This window comes from Rhineura floridana, chromosome 21, assembly GCF_030035675.1.
Source record: "Rhineura floridana isolate rRhiFlo1 chromosome 21, rRhiFlo1.hap2, whole genome shotgun sequence".
Classification (NCBI taxonomy): domain Eukaryota; kingdom Metazoa; phylum Chordata; class Lepidosauria; order Squamata; family Rhineuridae; genus Rhineura; species Rhineura floridana.
This window is the reverse complement of record NC_084500.1, coordinates 5,399,743-5,414,922: the sequence shown is the minus strand read 5'-3', so window position 1 is coordinate 5,414,922 and position 15,180 is coordinate 5,399,743. Positions and strand designations below refer to the sequence as shown.

The following is a 15,180-nucleotide window of genomic DNA, read 5'->3' as shown; positions in this document are numbered from 1 at the left end:
AGTCTTAAGTAGGGAAAGTCTTTGATCGATCTCTGACTCCTGTGCAAGTCCGACCTCTGTCCTGTCCGTTTCTCACGGCGTCATGAGCGGGGTGATGGGGGTCGTGCCTCCAGCGGCTCATCCGAAAAAACCGGCTCCTTAGCAACAGGCTCTAGGTCGGGGGGCGGAGACGCACTTGGAGGCTCCCTCAAGCCGCTCGGTGAAGAGGGAGTTAACGCACGCTCAGAGGCAACCTCCGACGGCTCCTCTGATCTGTCTGGGGGTGGCGCGCTCTCTTCTTCGGATATCGCGCCATCCGTGGGAATTGACCCGAACTCAGCCTCACCCTCCCTCCCAAGGTCTTGTTGAGACTCCACCACTCCTGCGTCTTCAGCGCCTCCTGGCAGCTGGGGAGTCTGAAGCTCATGTCTTCCCTCTCCCAAGCCCTCGTGGGTGAACTGAGGCTCAACAGGTTCTCATATTTCCAATGCTAAATTCAGTTCTTCACATTTCTGCAGCAATTTGTGTTTTTTTTTAATCTTTGTGAAAATTCTTCAGCATTTTAATGCAAATTTCTCTTCATAAACATGCTTTTGTATGCACTTTTGAATAATGTGCACATCCTTGCAAGCAATTTCCCATAATATAATGCATTTTTGTATGTTATTTTCACTAATATATTTATTCTTATGCACATTTTAACATTGCTTGGTTGGACAGCTGCATCGCAAAATTCGGATAACTGTGAGTTTCAAAGGATGGCTGTGTTTGGTCTCTCGAATTGTTTCGGAAAGTGTGAATTTGATACATTTGGGTTTCAATACAAACTGAATGGAATCTCTCCCCTGTGCCTGTGGAGATGCAATTTAGTGACCAGAAGGAAAGAGAGGACTGGGGATGCTCAGCCAGGGCCTTGCTGATCGATCGATCAATTGATTAGACTTATATGCCACCTTTCCTCCCAGTAGGAGCCCAGAGAAGTCATAGCTTTCTGCCCGCAGCTGATCAACAAGAATGTTCAGGACTGGAACTGACATGACTCTGAGTTTATTTATATATCAGAAGGTGTGGCAAGGAGCCAGTGAGCCCTACAAGACCCTGCAGCGAGAGAGAAAGGCAGGAGACCCTTTCTCCAGACCTTGAATGGTTGTTGAAATGTTGGAGGTATTGACTTCCACATCCAATGGCCTTGGGGACAGGTCCCATCCTGGGACCCTGGGACCTGATGCCATCCTCAGGCTAGACTCCAGGTCAGATACGGAGGATCTGTTGTTCTTCCTGCCAACCGATGACCTTTTACTGCACTCTATGGCTCACATGCTCGAGTATTGCATGTAACCTTCAGTATCCAGAACTGTGATCCAGCTTTCTATTAATAGCATCGTCAGAAGTGTGTGTTCACAGTCAGACTGATGGCCAGCGAAACATTTTTTTAAAGAGTGAATTAAGTGCTGGTCCTAGTGTGTCTGAAGAATTATGCTTTTCCTTTATGCATGCCACCAGGTTACAAACTCTTTAGAGTGCTAATGTAGCCTTGGAGCTATCCAAACAATCCTATATTTACCTTATGCCGGATCCAGATGTCTGGGTTCAGCCTTGCCCACACCTGGAACCTGGGGCCTCCTCAGAGGAGCAAGAGAACCCCCAAGCAGATCTTCACACCACCATGGATCCCGAGGAGCCATTGGATTTAAGACATCCCCCAGGGCCACTGACAAGGGGTACAGATGTACCAAGCCCAGCAAAGGGCCCAGATGAAAAGTAAGTCTCTAGTCCCCAGAAAGTTATAAAACAAAACGTGCAGGTACCCTTCTAAATGATTAGCAAGATTAACTAGCCTGGCTGCTCCCATTTTTCAGTGTTTTTAGCCAATGACTGAAGTCAGAGTTGTGACTGAAGAGTGACATGTTTGGATTGCCAAGTGATAGGAATCTCTGGGGTCTTAAAAAGCTGGTTTTTCCCTCCCCTTTCATGAACTTTTCCTGCTTCTGTCTCATTTTCTAGTTCTTGGAATCTCTGTAGTTTTCCCTTACTTTTTTCCTAGCAACCAGGATGCAACTTTCCTGTGATGCATTCATCTGAGATCAGGTGCTCCGTAGAACTTGTTTTCTGTAAATACTACTACGCAATAAGTGTGGGTGGATATTAAAAATCCCCACTACTACCACACTTACTCAGAAGTAAATTTGTGTTTAATGGGGTTTGTTCCCAGGTATGTGAGTACAGTGACTACGCCAGTGTGGCATAGTGGTTAGAGTGTTGGCCTATGACCTTGGAGAACAGAGTTCAAATCCCCACACAACCATGAAGCTCACTAGGTGATCTTGGGCCAGTCACTGCCTCTCAGCCTCAGAGGAAGGCAATGGTAAACCACCTCTGAATGCCGCTTACCATGAAAACTCTATTCATAGGGTCGCTGTAAGTCAGAATCGACTTGAAGGCAGTCCAAGTGAGTACAGGATTGCAGCCTAGGCTTTGGTTTGGCACTGGGGGAAAACCAGGATTCTAATGCCTTTAACAGCTGCCTGGCAAGCAGAAATTCAACAGGTTAAGACTTTTCTAGCATGGAAATACAATTATGGGAAATGCTTCATTTGTTCACATTCTGCCTCTTAGACTTTATTACATGTGTGGCCACCACTGATTTATTTTTGGGCCCTCCACTCAAACCTGTGTCCTCTTTTGAGGGTGGGTCTGAGGGCCCAATCCGCACACAGTGTACTGGGTCCAGAAAGTTCTGTTGGCACCCCTGACATCCTCACTCCAAGACTGGAGCTCTCCACACTTCTTGTCTGAGTTTCACTCCAGCTCTTGGACCCTTCCCCCAGATCACCCCAGTGGCCACAAGAGCAGAGGAGAAAATGAGAGAGGCCAAGAGCTTCAGGATTCAGGCGAAAGTGCCTGGGTAGCTGCACATGAAGCAACGTTTCCCTAATACATGCATTTTTGTAAGCATTATTTGGTTGGAGAACTGCATCACACAATTTGGATAAGTGTGAATCTATGTTTCCATTCTCATATTGTTTTGGAACGTTTAGATTTGATAAATTCAGCTTTAAATGCAAACTGAATTGAATTTCTGTCCCCATCCCTATTCAGTGCAGTCCTCTCCCATGCACTGGGAGACAGCCCCCCCACAACCCCATGCTTTATATGTGTACATCACAGGCACATGAATTATAGCACTGTCATGTCTAATTGGGCCCTTATTTCTGGGAAATGTAGACAGGACCATGCAGGTGTATAACAGTGGTTGGCTTGTGTCCATGATTACTAATAGCTTCTAGCACAGTTAGTCAACACCTGGCTTTCATCCAAAAACCTTAGCTGATGGATCTTCCATACTGAATTACTCACTTGCCCCACTGGCCCCTATTTTAAACACAGCTACCTCATAGCCTACCACCTCTCATCTGCCCCCATTTCATATGCTGCTATCGTTCTGTTGGGGTAGTAGCAGGGCGTAGGGAGGCCGAGAGAACCACGTCCAAAATTCTCTTACCTCTGCATTTATGTAAATAGCAGGATTTATGGAGTCCTCTTCTTCTGAATAAGAATTCATTAAGGAAGGGTGCAGATTCAGTTTAGAACATCGGCACTCTCCTCATGTTCACTTTTGTGGATTTGTTAGATCAGGGATCACCAACCTTTTTGGATCAGCGGGCACATTTTGCATTCTGAGAAAGCGCTGTGGGCACCAGTTGCAAAATGGCTGCCATGGGTTGTGTGTGACATAACACAACATGGCTGCCATCGGGGGCATGGCATAACAGAAAATTAGAGAGTGCAGCCATTGCTGTTCCCCACCCCCACCGCAGACAACTTCAGGCTTATCATGTGACGTCAGCTATGTCCTGCTGGTCCTGACTGTGGAAATCACACAGTATTGATTTAAGCACATGCACATTGATGCTGTTGCTGTCTAATAACAACAGGGAGCATTTCTAAGTACTAAGAAATATATACACGGTGGCCATACCACACCCAGTCTCTTGCACACACTCACCACACACATACAGAACGCAGGCACACATGCATCCTCTCTCTCACTCATACACCCATTCAAGTTCACAAATACGTCTCTCCCTCTTCCTCTGCCCAAATGCATATCTCCCTTTCATAGACTACACACACAGATGACATATTCATACATCATACATACCTCTTTTAGACCACACATACATGGAGACACTCCCTCTCCCTCCATCTCACACACTCAGAACACACATACAACTCTTCCTCTCTTACAGACATGGACATCTGCAGGATTTTTTTCCAGCAGCGCATGGGGGGGGGAGTAAAACACTGCAAGAGAGCAGGATAATTTCTGAAAAAATGAGAACTGTATATTTTGCTTCATATCTCAGGTTCTAAAAATGCTAGACACTTAAAAAAAAGATGAAATCTAGAAATCTGAGGGCTGTGGTTCATTCTGGGGGCACCAAAGTAGGCCTTTGGAGGCACAATGGCACCCGTGGCAAGTTACATAATCTGCAAGTACACCTGCCAATTGCATTATGCAGTCTGATCCTATGAATATCAAAAGCAAATCCCAGGTAAGTGTGTGTAGGTTTGCAGCCTTAGCATTTAGTTCCAGGTGCTCCCAGGAAAGTCGCTACATTTTGAACTTGTGGCCCCTATAGCTATGACTTTATCTTTGAGTGAAGACATTAGCAAGTAATAGCGTTGCCTACACCAGGCATGGGAAACCTCCAGCCCACAGGCCAAATTAGGCTTGGAAAGAGTCACAGTTTGGCCTACAACACTGTCTCTACCCAAACCACGCCTCCCTGCCCCACATGGTACATCATATGGGATGTCTGGTGAGGGGCACATAAATATATGGTTGCAAAGAAACAATCAGGAGCTCAAAGGGCACTCCTGACTGTACCATGACAAGCAGGGCCCACGGCACTGTCAGCTTTGATAGTATGCAGCTTTGCTCATCTGCAGAGGAAAAAGATCTGTTTGCAGGCACAGGTTTGAATCCAAACCATGCCTACAGTCAGGCAAAGTGGGGCTCACAGCAAGCCACTTTGAACGTGTGCTGTCAGTGCCAATCAGCTGAAAGTGCACCTTCAAAGGGGCTTTCTTAGTGCACCAAAACCAGCTGATTAGCAATCACCTTGAGTCCCTTTCACACCTGGCCTCCAAGAGGTCTTCTGTATCTTTAAAAGTTCAATCAATCAATCAATTTTATTGTGTTTAGCCATAGGCCATTGCAAGGTACAAAGTTTAACAATTAAAACATCAAACAGATTAAAATAGACCAAGATGCAATAGATAAGGAAAAACATTCAAGAGATATTATTGACTGATTGATCTTTAAAAGTTGTGCAGGGGGAAAGGAGAATTCCACATTACAGTGTTGCAAGAACACCTGCACTCCTAAAGATACAGGATCAATCTCAGGCCAGGAACCTGGCAACCCTACACCTGACTGATGTCAGGTGATTTGACAGGTGAATGGCTGCACCCACCTGTCAAAGTGGTCCATGCAGAGGTTGGGATCTGGCCTGCTGGCGTGGAAAAACCTCTCCACTTCTGGCCTACTCTGTCACCTGGTGATTTTCTGCATATCAAGGTGTTGTTTGGGACTGGCATCCTCAGGCTGTTGTCAAAGCCCCAGTGCTCCAGAAGGGCCTGACCTTCCACCACTGTAGTGAAACAGTAGCCATTATTTGCCTACCCTTTTCCTTTGTGAAGTGAAGAGGACAGAACACAGAGGTGGCAGAGATTTTTACTTGTCACTACCACTCTCCTGCCTACCTGTGAAGGTGAGAGAGTGGCGACAGTGGCAGGGAGCAGCAACTGCTGCCACTCACTCACCTGTGCTCTCCCTTTTGGCAAATGGGTGATCCTTTTCCACTAGCTCCTAAAAAAAGAGGGCACTTGAGGGCTGTTGTTGCCCTGTTAAAAGCATCAAGAGCTGGCTAAGCTGGTTTTCTTCTGGTGACATGGTGGCAGCACTAGTTCTCAGTGAGGGGAAGCACTACCTGGCCCCAATCTCTGCCTAGAGGACAAACAAACAGAATATAATATAATATAAAAAATAGGCATTCCAACTAGGGATGGAACTTTCGGAAAATAACAAAGTGCAGCTTATCCACGCAGGTTTTTTTCTATCTCCTTGATCTTGATGAGAAGCAAGCTATTTTTTTTACTGATTACACTAAAAATATGAGCAATTCTTGCATACTATATGCATTGTTATACACATAATATACACATATTATATTCATACACATATATATTCCAGTTTTCTAAAAGCAACCAGCATGCAAACCAATACATGCAATAATGCATATTGCTATAAAAACACCTATGTATTAATATTTATAATTAATTATGCTACAGAAAAATAATACTGCATAGGGCTCGACTCTTTTATATGTATAATATACTTATTTTTACATATAATTTTGCATACAGTAGGGCCCCGCTTTATGGCGTTCCGTTTTCCGGCGTTCCGCTGATGCGGTTTTCAATTAGGGGAAATTCCCTGTTTTAAAGCCGATTTTGTGCTTTTGCGGCATTTTCGCACGGTGCGACCCATTATACTCAATGGGTTCCGCTTTACGGCGATTTCCGCTTTACGGCGGGAGCCTGGTCCCTAACCCGCCGTATAAGCGGGGCCCTACTGTACTGTTAGTAATGCTTTTTTTAAAAAAAGCATATGAGCAGCTTGGACATAAGCGGGCACTCAGTGCAAGAGGAGGTCCAGAGTGGGCAAAGCTTAATTGGGCTAGAACTGCCAAATTTCACGTATAACTGTTTAAAAAAGATTCCTTCCCTTTCCTAAATTGCAGCAGCCAGTAACATGAAAACCTGCCTTATACTGGTTCAGACCATTGGTTCACCCAACTCAGTAGCCTAGGTGTTGCTGGAGTACAACTTTTGATGCTGCAAAGGACTCCCAAGGCATTGCTGGAGGATTAAAATGGTGAGCACCTGGACAGCCACTCAGACTCCAGCACTGAGCAAAGGAAAGCCACCAGCTTCCCAGTGCTAAAAACCACTGAACCCTAGTGGTTGTAGCTGGAATTTTGGGTTGGTGGCAGGGTTGGGCCCTCCTGAGGGTTCCTACCGTCCACAACTGCCCAGCGGTCCCAATCCCTGACAGGTCCAAGGGACAATCATCACAATCTCTTGATAAAAGTTAGCAGGTGTTGGGGAAAAGCCTGTGTATGAGACCCTGCAGAGCCATTCCCAGAGTATAGAAGTCTGGTCTAGATGAACAAGTGCTCTGGCCTGGTACAACATATGTTTCTATTAGATGTCAAAGTCTGAAACATGCTAGGATAACAAGAAAGGAAATGCAACCTTTGGAGGGCTTTCCCCCTTCTTGAAAAACAAACCAACAAACATTTAAAATTTTAAATATGTATGCATGCTAGCCTTAGTGATAAGTGGGATATATGTTTAATAAATAAATAGCATATATTTATTTTTGACATTTACAGACCATTAACTGCATCCTCTGAGTGGTTCACAAATTGAAAGTATGCCATCCAACCAATGTATAATGGACCCTATTGCTTTTTGCTGTTGATGTTATGTGCCTTCAAGTCGACTACGACTTCTGGCGTCCCTATGAATCAGTGACCTCCAGTAGCATCTATCGTGAACCGCCGTTCAGATCTTGTAAGTTCAGGTCTGTGGCTTCCTTTATGGAATCAATGCATTGCTTCTTTGGCCTTCCTCTTTTTCTACTCCCATCTGTTTTTCCCAGCATTATTGCCTTTTCTAGTGAATCCTGTCTTCTCATTATGTGTCCAAAGTATGATAACCTCAGTTTCATCGTTTTGGCTTCTAGTGACAGTTCTGGTTTAATTTGTTCTAACACCCAATTATTTGTCTTTTTCACGGTCCATGGTATCTGCAAATCTCTCCTCCATCATCACATTTCAAATGAGTTGATTTTTCTCTTATCCGCTTTTTTCACTGTCCAACTTTCACATCCACAGGTACAGATTAGTGTCAGTTCCACACCATGCATGTAAAGCACTTTTATCCGTCTTCAACAGTCATGGCTTCCCCCCAAAGATTCCTGGGAACTACACTTTACCCCTCACAGAGCTACAGTTCCCAGCATCCTTAACAAACTAGAGTTCCCAGGATACTACGGGGGAAGCCAAGACTGTTAAAGCAGGTTAAGAGTGCTGTAAATGCATGGTGTGGATGAGTGCCCAGCCTTCAAAATGTAAATGAAATTTATGGTTATTACACTCATGTCCTGCTTGCACATAAGCAGGACATGAGTGTAATAACCCTCTCCTGTTGTTGTTCCTCGGTGACTGGGATTCAGAGGCATGGTGCCTGTGATTCTAGAGGTCATATGGAAATGAAATGGACTGCCTTCAAGCTGAGAGAGGCAGAGAGGTGTGTGGAGGAGGCCTTCAGGGACATTATAGCTGTGTCCCACTCCAACGATGATAGCTCTCCAGCTATCATGGAGAACGATGGTCTCGGGGAAGGAGAGCGTCCAGCTGAGGAAGAGGGAAACGATCCCTTAGAAGGGACCCATTCCTTGGGGGATGAGCAGCTATCCTCTCGTGCCGAGGATATATCTCCAGGGGGTGGAGGGATCCTTGTAGTGGGTGATTCGATCATTAGGAACATAGACAGTGGGGTGTGTGATGGGCATGTAGACCGCAAGGTGTTTTGCCTGCCTGGTGCGAAGGTTGTGGATACTGCCCGTCGTTTAGATAGTTTGGTAGACAGTGCTGGGGAGGAGTCAGTGGTCGTGGTGCACGTTGGCACCAACGACATGGGGAAATGCAGCCGTGAGGTCCTGGAAGCAAAATTTACGTTGCTAGGTAGGATGCTGAAAGCCAGGACTTCCAAGGTGGCTTTCTCTGAAATGCTACCGGTTCCACGTGCAGGACCAGCCAGATAGGCCCAGCTTTGCAGTCTCAATGCGTGGATGAGACGATGGTGTCGGGTGGAAGGGTTTGGATTTGTTAGGCACTGGGGAACATTTTGGGACAAGCCGGGCCTGTACAAAAGGGAGGGGCTCCACTTGAACCAGAATGGAACCAGACTGCTGGCACTTAAAATTAAAAAGGTAGCAGAGCAGCTTTTAAACTGACTGAGGGGGGAAACCTGACAGGAGCTGAGGAAGGTCCGGTTCGGAATAAACCTCCCCCCTGGGATAAAGACCAAAGAAATAATGAAATTTTAAAAGGGGTAGGCCTAGAAGTAGGCATTGTGAGAGCAGGGGCACAGGATATAAATTCAGAAGAGCAAAATTACCACAGGCCAAACCACAAGTGCCAAAGACACTTGAAGAGAGACACTGCTTACAAGTGCCTGTACACTAATGCTAGGAGCCTCCGAACCAAGATGGGAGAACTGGAGTGCTTGGTCTTAGAGGAGAGCATTGATATAGTGAGCATAAAGGAGACCTGGTGGAATGGAGAAAACCAGTGAGATATGGTTATCCCTGGATATAAACTATATCGGAAGGACAGGGAAGGACGTATTGGTGGCGGAGTCGCTCTATACGTGAAAGAAGGCATTGAATCCAGCAAGCTCGAAACCCCAAAAGAGGCAGACTCCTCCACAGAATCGTTGTGGGTGGTGATACCATGCCCCAGGAGGGACTTAATACTGGGAACGATCTATCGTCCCCGTGATCAAAATGCTCAGGGAGACCTTGAGATGAGATATGAAATTGAGGAAGCATCCAAACTAGGAAATGTGGTAGTAATGGGTGACTTCAACTACCCGGACATAGACTGGCCGCATATGTGTTACAGTCATGACAAAGAAGCAAAATTTCTAGATATTCTAAATGACTATTCCCTAGACCAGTTGGTCATGGAACCGACCAAAGGGATGGCAACCCTGGACTTAATCCTCAGTGGGGACCGGGACCTGGTGCGAGATGCAAGTGTTGTTGAACCGATTGGGAGCAGTGACCACAGTGCTATTAAATTAAACAATGGCCAATTGCCAAGAAAATCCAGCACGGTCACATTTGACTTCAAAAGAGGAAACTTCACAAAAATGAGGGGATTGGTAAAAAGAAAGCTGAAAAACAAAGTCCAGAGGGTCACATCACTCGAAAATGCTTGGAAGTTGTTTAAAAACACTATATTAGAAGCTCAACTGGAGTGCATACCGCAGATCAGAAAAGGTACAGCCAGGGCCAAGAAGATGCCAGCATGGTTAATGAGCAAAGTCAAGGAAGCTCTTAGAGGCAAAAAGTCTTCCTTCAGAAAATGGAAGTCTTGTCCAAATGAAGAAAATAAAAAAGAACACAAACTCTGGCAAAAGAAATGCAAGAAGACAATAAGGGATGCTAAAAAAGAATTTGAGGAGCACATTGCTAAGAACATAAAAACCAACAACAAAAAATTCTATAAATACATTCAAAGCAGGAGACCATCTAGGGAGGTGATTGGACCCTTGGATGATAAGGGAGTCAAAGGTGTCCTAAAGAACGATAAGGAGATTGCAGAGAAGCTAAATGAATTCTTTGCATCTGTCTTCACAGTGGAAGATATAGGGCAGATCCCTGAACCTGAACTAACATTTGCAGGAAGGGATTCTGGGGAACTGAGACAAATAGTGGTAACGAGAGAGGAAGTTCTAGGCTAAATGGACAATATAAAAACTGACAAATCACCGGGCCCGGATGGCATCCACCCGAGAGTTCTCAAAGAACTCAAATGTGAAATTGCTGATCTGCTAACTAAAATATGTAACTTGTCCCTCGGGTCCTCCTCCGTGCCTGAGGACTGGAAAGTGGCAAATGTAACGCCAATCTTCAAAAAGGGATCCAGAGGGGATCCCGGAAATTACAGGCCAGTTAGCTTAACTTCTGTCCCTGGAAAACTGGTAGAAAGTATTATTAAAGCTAGATTAACTAAGCACATAGAAGAACAACCCTTCCTGAAGCAGAGCCAGCATGGCTTCTGCAAGGGAAAGTCCTGTCTCAGTAACCTATTAGAATTCTTTGAGAGTGTCAACAAGCATATAGATAGAGGTGATCCAGTGGACATAGTGTACTTAGACTTTCAAAAACCATTTGACAAGGTACCTCACCAAAGACTTCTGAGGAAGCTTAGCAGTCATGGAATAAGAGGAGAGGTCCTCTTGTGGATAAGGAATTGGTTAAGAAGCAGAAAGCAGAGAGTAGGAATAAACGGACAGTTCTCCCAATGGAGGGCTGTAGAAAGTGGAGTCCCTCAAGGATCGGTATTGAGACCTGTACTTTTCAACTTGTTCATTAATGACCTAGAATTAGGAGTGAGTAGTGAAGTGGCCAAGTTTGCTGACGACACTAAATTGTTCAGGGTTGTTAAAACAAAAAGGGATTGCGAAGAGCTCCAAAAAGACCTCTCCAGACTGAGTGAATGGGCGGGAAAATGGCAAATGCAATTCAATATAAACAAGTGTAAAATTATGCATATTGGAGCAAAAAATCTGAATTTCACATATACGCTCATGGGGTCTGAACTGGCGGTGACCGACCAGGAGAGAGACCTCGGGGTTGTAGTGGACAGCACGATGAAAATGTCGACCCAGTGTGCAGCAGCTGTGAAAAAGGCAAATTCCATGCTAGCGATAATTAGGAAAGGTATTGAAAATAAAACAGCCGATATCATAATGCCGTTGTATAAATCTATGGTGCGGCCACATTTGGAATACTGCGTACAGTTCTGGTCGCCTCATCTCAAAAAAGATATTATAGAGTTGGAAAAGGTTCAGAAGAGGGCAACCAGAATGATCAAGGGGATGGAGCGACTCCCTTACGAGGAAAGGTTGCAGCATTTGGGGCTTTTTAGTTTAGAGAAAAGGCGGGTCCAAGGAGACATGATAGAAGTGTATAAAATTATGCATGGCATTGAGAAAGTGGATAGAGAAAAGTTCTTCTCCCTCTCTCATAATACTAGAACTCGTGGACATTCAAAGAAGCTGAATGTTGGGAGATTCAGGACAGACAAAAGGAAGTTCTTCTTTACTCAGCGTATAGTTAAACTATGGCATTTGCTCCCACAAGACGCAGTAATGGCCACCAGCTTGGATGGCTTTAAAAGATTAGACAAATTCATGGAGGACAGGGCTATCAATGGCTACTAGCCGTGATGGCTGTGCTCTGCCACCCTAGTCAGAGGGTGAAAACCAGTTGCCGGAAGCCTCAGGAGGGGAGAGTGTCCTTGCACTTGGGTCTTGCTTGCGGGCTTCCCCCAGGCACCTGGTTGGCCACTGTGAGAACAGGATGCTGGACTAGATGGGCCACTGGCCTGATCCAGCAGGCTCTTCTTATGTTCTTATGTTCATATCGATCCCGACTTATGGCTGCCCAGGAATAGGGATTTAATGGTAAGTGGTATTCAGAGGGAGTTTACCATTGCCTCCCTCTGAGGCTAGTCCTCCCCAGCTGGCTAGGGCCTGCTCCACTTGCCACAGCTGCACAAGCCAGCCCCTTTCTTGTCCACAACTGCCAGCTGGGGGGCAACTGGGCTCCTTGGGACTATGCCGCTTGCCCACGGCTGCACAGGTGGCAGGGCACGTAACCCCTGAGCCACTCACTGTGGGGTGATCTTTAGCTGGCCCTTGACACCCAGGAGACATGAGCGGGGATTTGAACTCTCAGACTCTGAACTCCCAGGCAGGCTCTCCTCCCAGCTGTGCTATACCAGCTGTATCTATTCTATGTAGAACTTGAAAACTGGAAAATGAAATGGACCGCCTTCAAGTCGATTCTGACTTATGGTGACCCCATGAATAGGGATTTCATGGTAAGCAGTATTCCGAGGGGGTTTACCATTGCCTCCCTCTGAGGCTAGTCCTCCGCAGGTGGCTAGGTCCTGCTCAGCTTGCCACAGCTGCACAAGCCAGCCCCTTCCTTGTCCACAACTGCCAGCTGGGGGGCAACTGGACTCCTTGGGACTATGCATAGGTGGCAGGGCACATAACCCCTGAGCCACTCACTGTGGGGGTGATCTTTAGCTAGCCCTTGACACCCAGGAGATGCAAGCGAGGATTTGAACTCCCAGACTCTGGACTCCCAGACATGTTCTCCTCCCCACTGTGCTATACCAGCTGTAGAGGTCATATACAGCCATCATAACTAGTTGTCATTGACTTGCACAGCAGCATTCCATCCCACACTTGCAATAGGAATGAAGGCATTAGCTGGGAGGAATAAGTTGATTTTTTCCCAGCCCCAAGATAACATTGTGAGTTTGGGGAAGGATTAAGTGTCCCCACAACAGAAGCACATTCTTGGGAGAAGATGCCTGGATTCTGCAAAATCCATACCTACAAAGCACGAAAAAAACAGTGGTGTGTATTTATTTGCTTTCACTGTTCTGAGGATGTATTTATTTAAACTATTTCTATCCCGCCCTCCTGCCCTACAATAGGGCACTCAGAGAAGCTCACAATAAAATCACGCACAATAAAAAACACAGAAAACATTAAAATAGATAAAAATACATTTTGTTGTTATGTACCTTCAAGTCGATTTCGACGTATGGCGACCCTATGAATCAGTGACCTCCAACAGCATCTGTCATGAACCACCCTGTTCAGATCTTGTAAGTTCAGGTCTGTGGCTTCCTTTATGGAATCAATCCATCTCTTGTTTGGCCTTCCTCTTTTTCTACTCTCTTCTGTTTTTCCCAGCATTATGGTCTTTTCTAGAGAATCACTTCTTCTCATTATGTGTCCTTAGTACGATAACCTCAGTTTCATCATTTTAGCTTCTAGTGACAGTTCTGGTTTAATTTGTTCTAACACCCAATTATTTGTCTTTTTCGCAGTCCATGGTATGCGCAAAGCTCTCCAACACCACATTTCAAATGAGTTGATTTTTCTCTTATCTGCTTTCTTCACTGTCCAACTTTATAAAAATACATCAAATAATTAATTTAGGGTTGTTGTTTTTTAACTTTGCCTTCGAATTTTAAAACTTTTATTTAATTTTCTAAAAACAGTACTTATTTTAATCCATTTAATTAAGCCAATCTAACATCATGTTTGTTCTTGTACTTAAAAACATTTTAAGTTGCTTTCCTCATCTTAGGTGTTCAAAAAGGGCGGCAATTCCAGATATGTGGCGACTGAATAAATCACAGTCAAACACGCGACCTGAGGGTTGTTTGAAAGCCTCAATGTGTGTGTGAGACAGACAACTTTTATAACACACGAATCGGCCCAGATAAAGGACTTATCATAAATATGCGTATATCTACATATATCGACGAGACGTGTGCGCTTTGTACAGAGGCAAGAAGAGGAATAACAAATTCTCTCCCCCCCTTTCCTCTTTTACGAACTTTTAGGGTTAGAAAAGTCAGTCAGGACGGCTCTGCCCTTCCCAAGATGGCGCCGAGCTTATCGGAAAACAGAAAACCTTCTAATAGTCTCCAGCGCCTCCCTCCCACCCCGCATTGGCTTCGACCTTCCAAACATGGCGGGTGCCTCCCTCCCTTGTGGGCGGGGGCAATCATCACACGAGAAAGAACAAGAAACGAGGAGGACTGAGGGAGAGAGAAACGGCGCAGTGCGCCTGCGCGGGAAAAGGGCTGAGCAGTGCGCCTGCGCGCCGCGGCGCCCGAGTGCAGTGAAATTCCGTGAAGGGGGCATTAAAAGAAAAGAAAAATTATTTGAAAAGAAGAAGGAGGAGGAGAAAAAGCCTAAGGGGAAGGTTGGCGCCAGGGAGCCGACGCGGCGCGAGCTGCCGCCTCAGGGCTGAAGGGACCCCTCCTCTTCCGCCGGTTCCCCACCCCCACCCGTCGCCCGCCACCGCCTCAGAATCTCCTCAGGGGCGGCTCTTTCCCCCTCCCCCTCTCCCCTCCCTCTCCCCCCACCCGCCCCCCAGCCGTGGGACTCGCCAGGCGCTGCTGTGGCGGCGGCGGCGGCGCTGAGAGGACGGGAAGGCCCCCGGCGGCGGCGGGGTCGGCGTGAGCGTGGAGGGACGAGCACTCGCCGGCTGGCTCTAACCCGGCGATAGCAGCAGCAGCAGCAGCAAGAGGAGGAGCAGCGTCGCCGCCGCCGCTTCCTCCTCCGCCTCCTCCACCGCCCCAGACTCCCCTCCCCGGGCACCGGCGGGAGAGAATGACGGAGCTCCAGTCCGCGCTGCTACTGCGGAGACAGCTGGCAGGTCAGTCGCACCGGACGAGCGGCCCGAGCCAGGCAGGCCTGCCCTTCCTTCGGACCTGGATGGCTGGGACGGAGGGAGAC

General features: G+C 46.4%; 2 protein-coding genes across 3 annotated transcripts in view; one reads left to right on the top strand and one right to left on the bottom strand.

Annotated features, from left to right (window-relative positions):
• Window positions 1–15,093, bottom strand: part of LOC133374177 (protein spinster homolog 3-like) — an 88,832-nt gene extending 73,739 nt beyond the window's left edge. Inside the window, exon 1 of the mRNA XM_061604759.1 lies at window positions 13,449–15,093. Within this exon, the coding sequence (XP_061460743.1) occupies window positions 13,449–13,656 (208 nt within the window). The 5' untranslated portion in view covers window positions 13,657–15,093. The remainder of the gene's footprint in view (window positions 1–13,448) is intronic.
• UBE2G1 (ubiquitin conjugating enzyme E2 G1) overlaps window positions 14,466–15,180 on the top strand; it is a 44,333-nt gene continuing 43,618 nt past the window's right edge. The window contains exon 1 of one of the 2 annotated variants that reach the window (XR_009759832.1): window positions 14,466–15,100. Coding sequence is in view for 1 of the 2 variants with exons in the window: in XM_061604761.1 (XP_061460745.1) it covers window positions 15,055–15,100 (46 nt within the window). In the remaining variant the exon portion in view is untranslated. The remainder of the gene's footprint in view (window positions 15,101–15,180) is intronic. The other variant, XM_061604761.1, reaches the window with a different exon arrangement.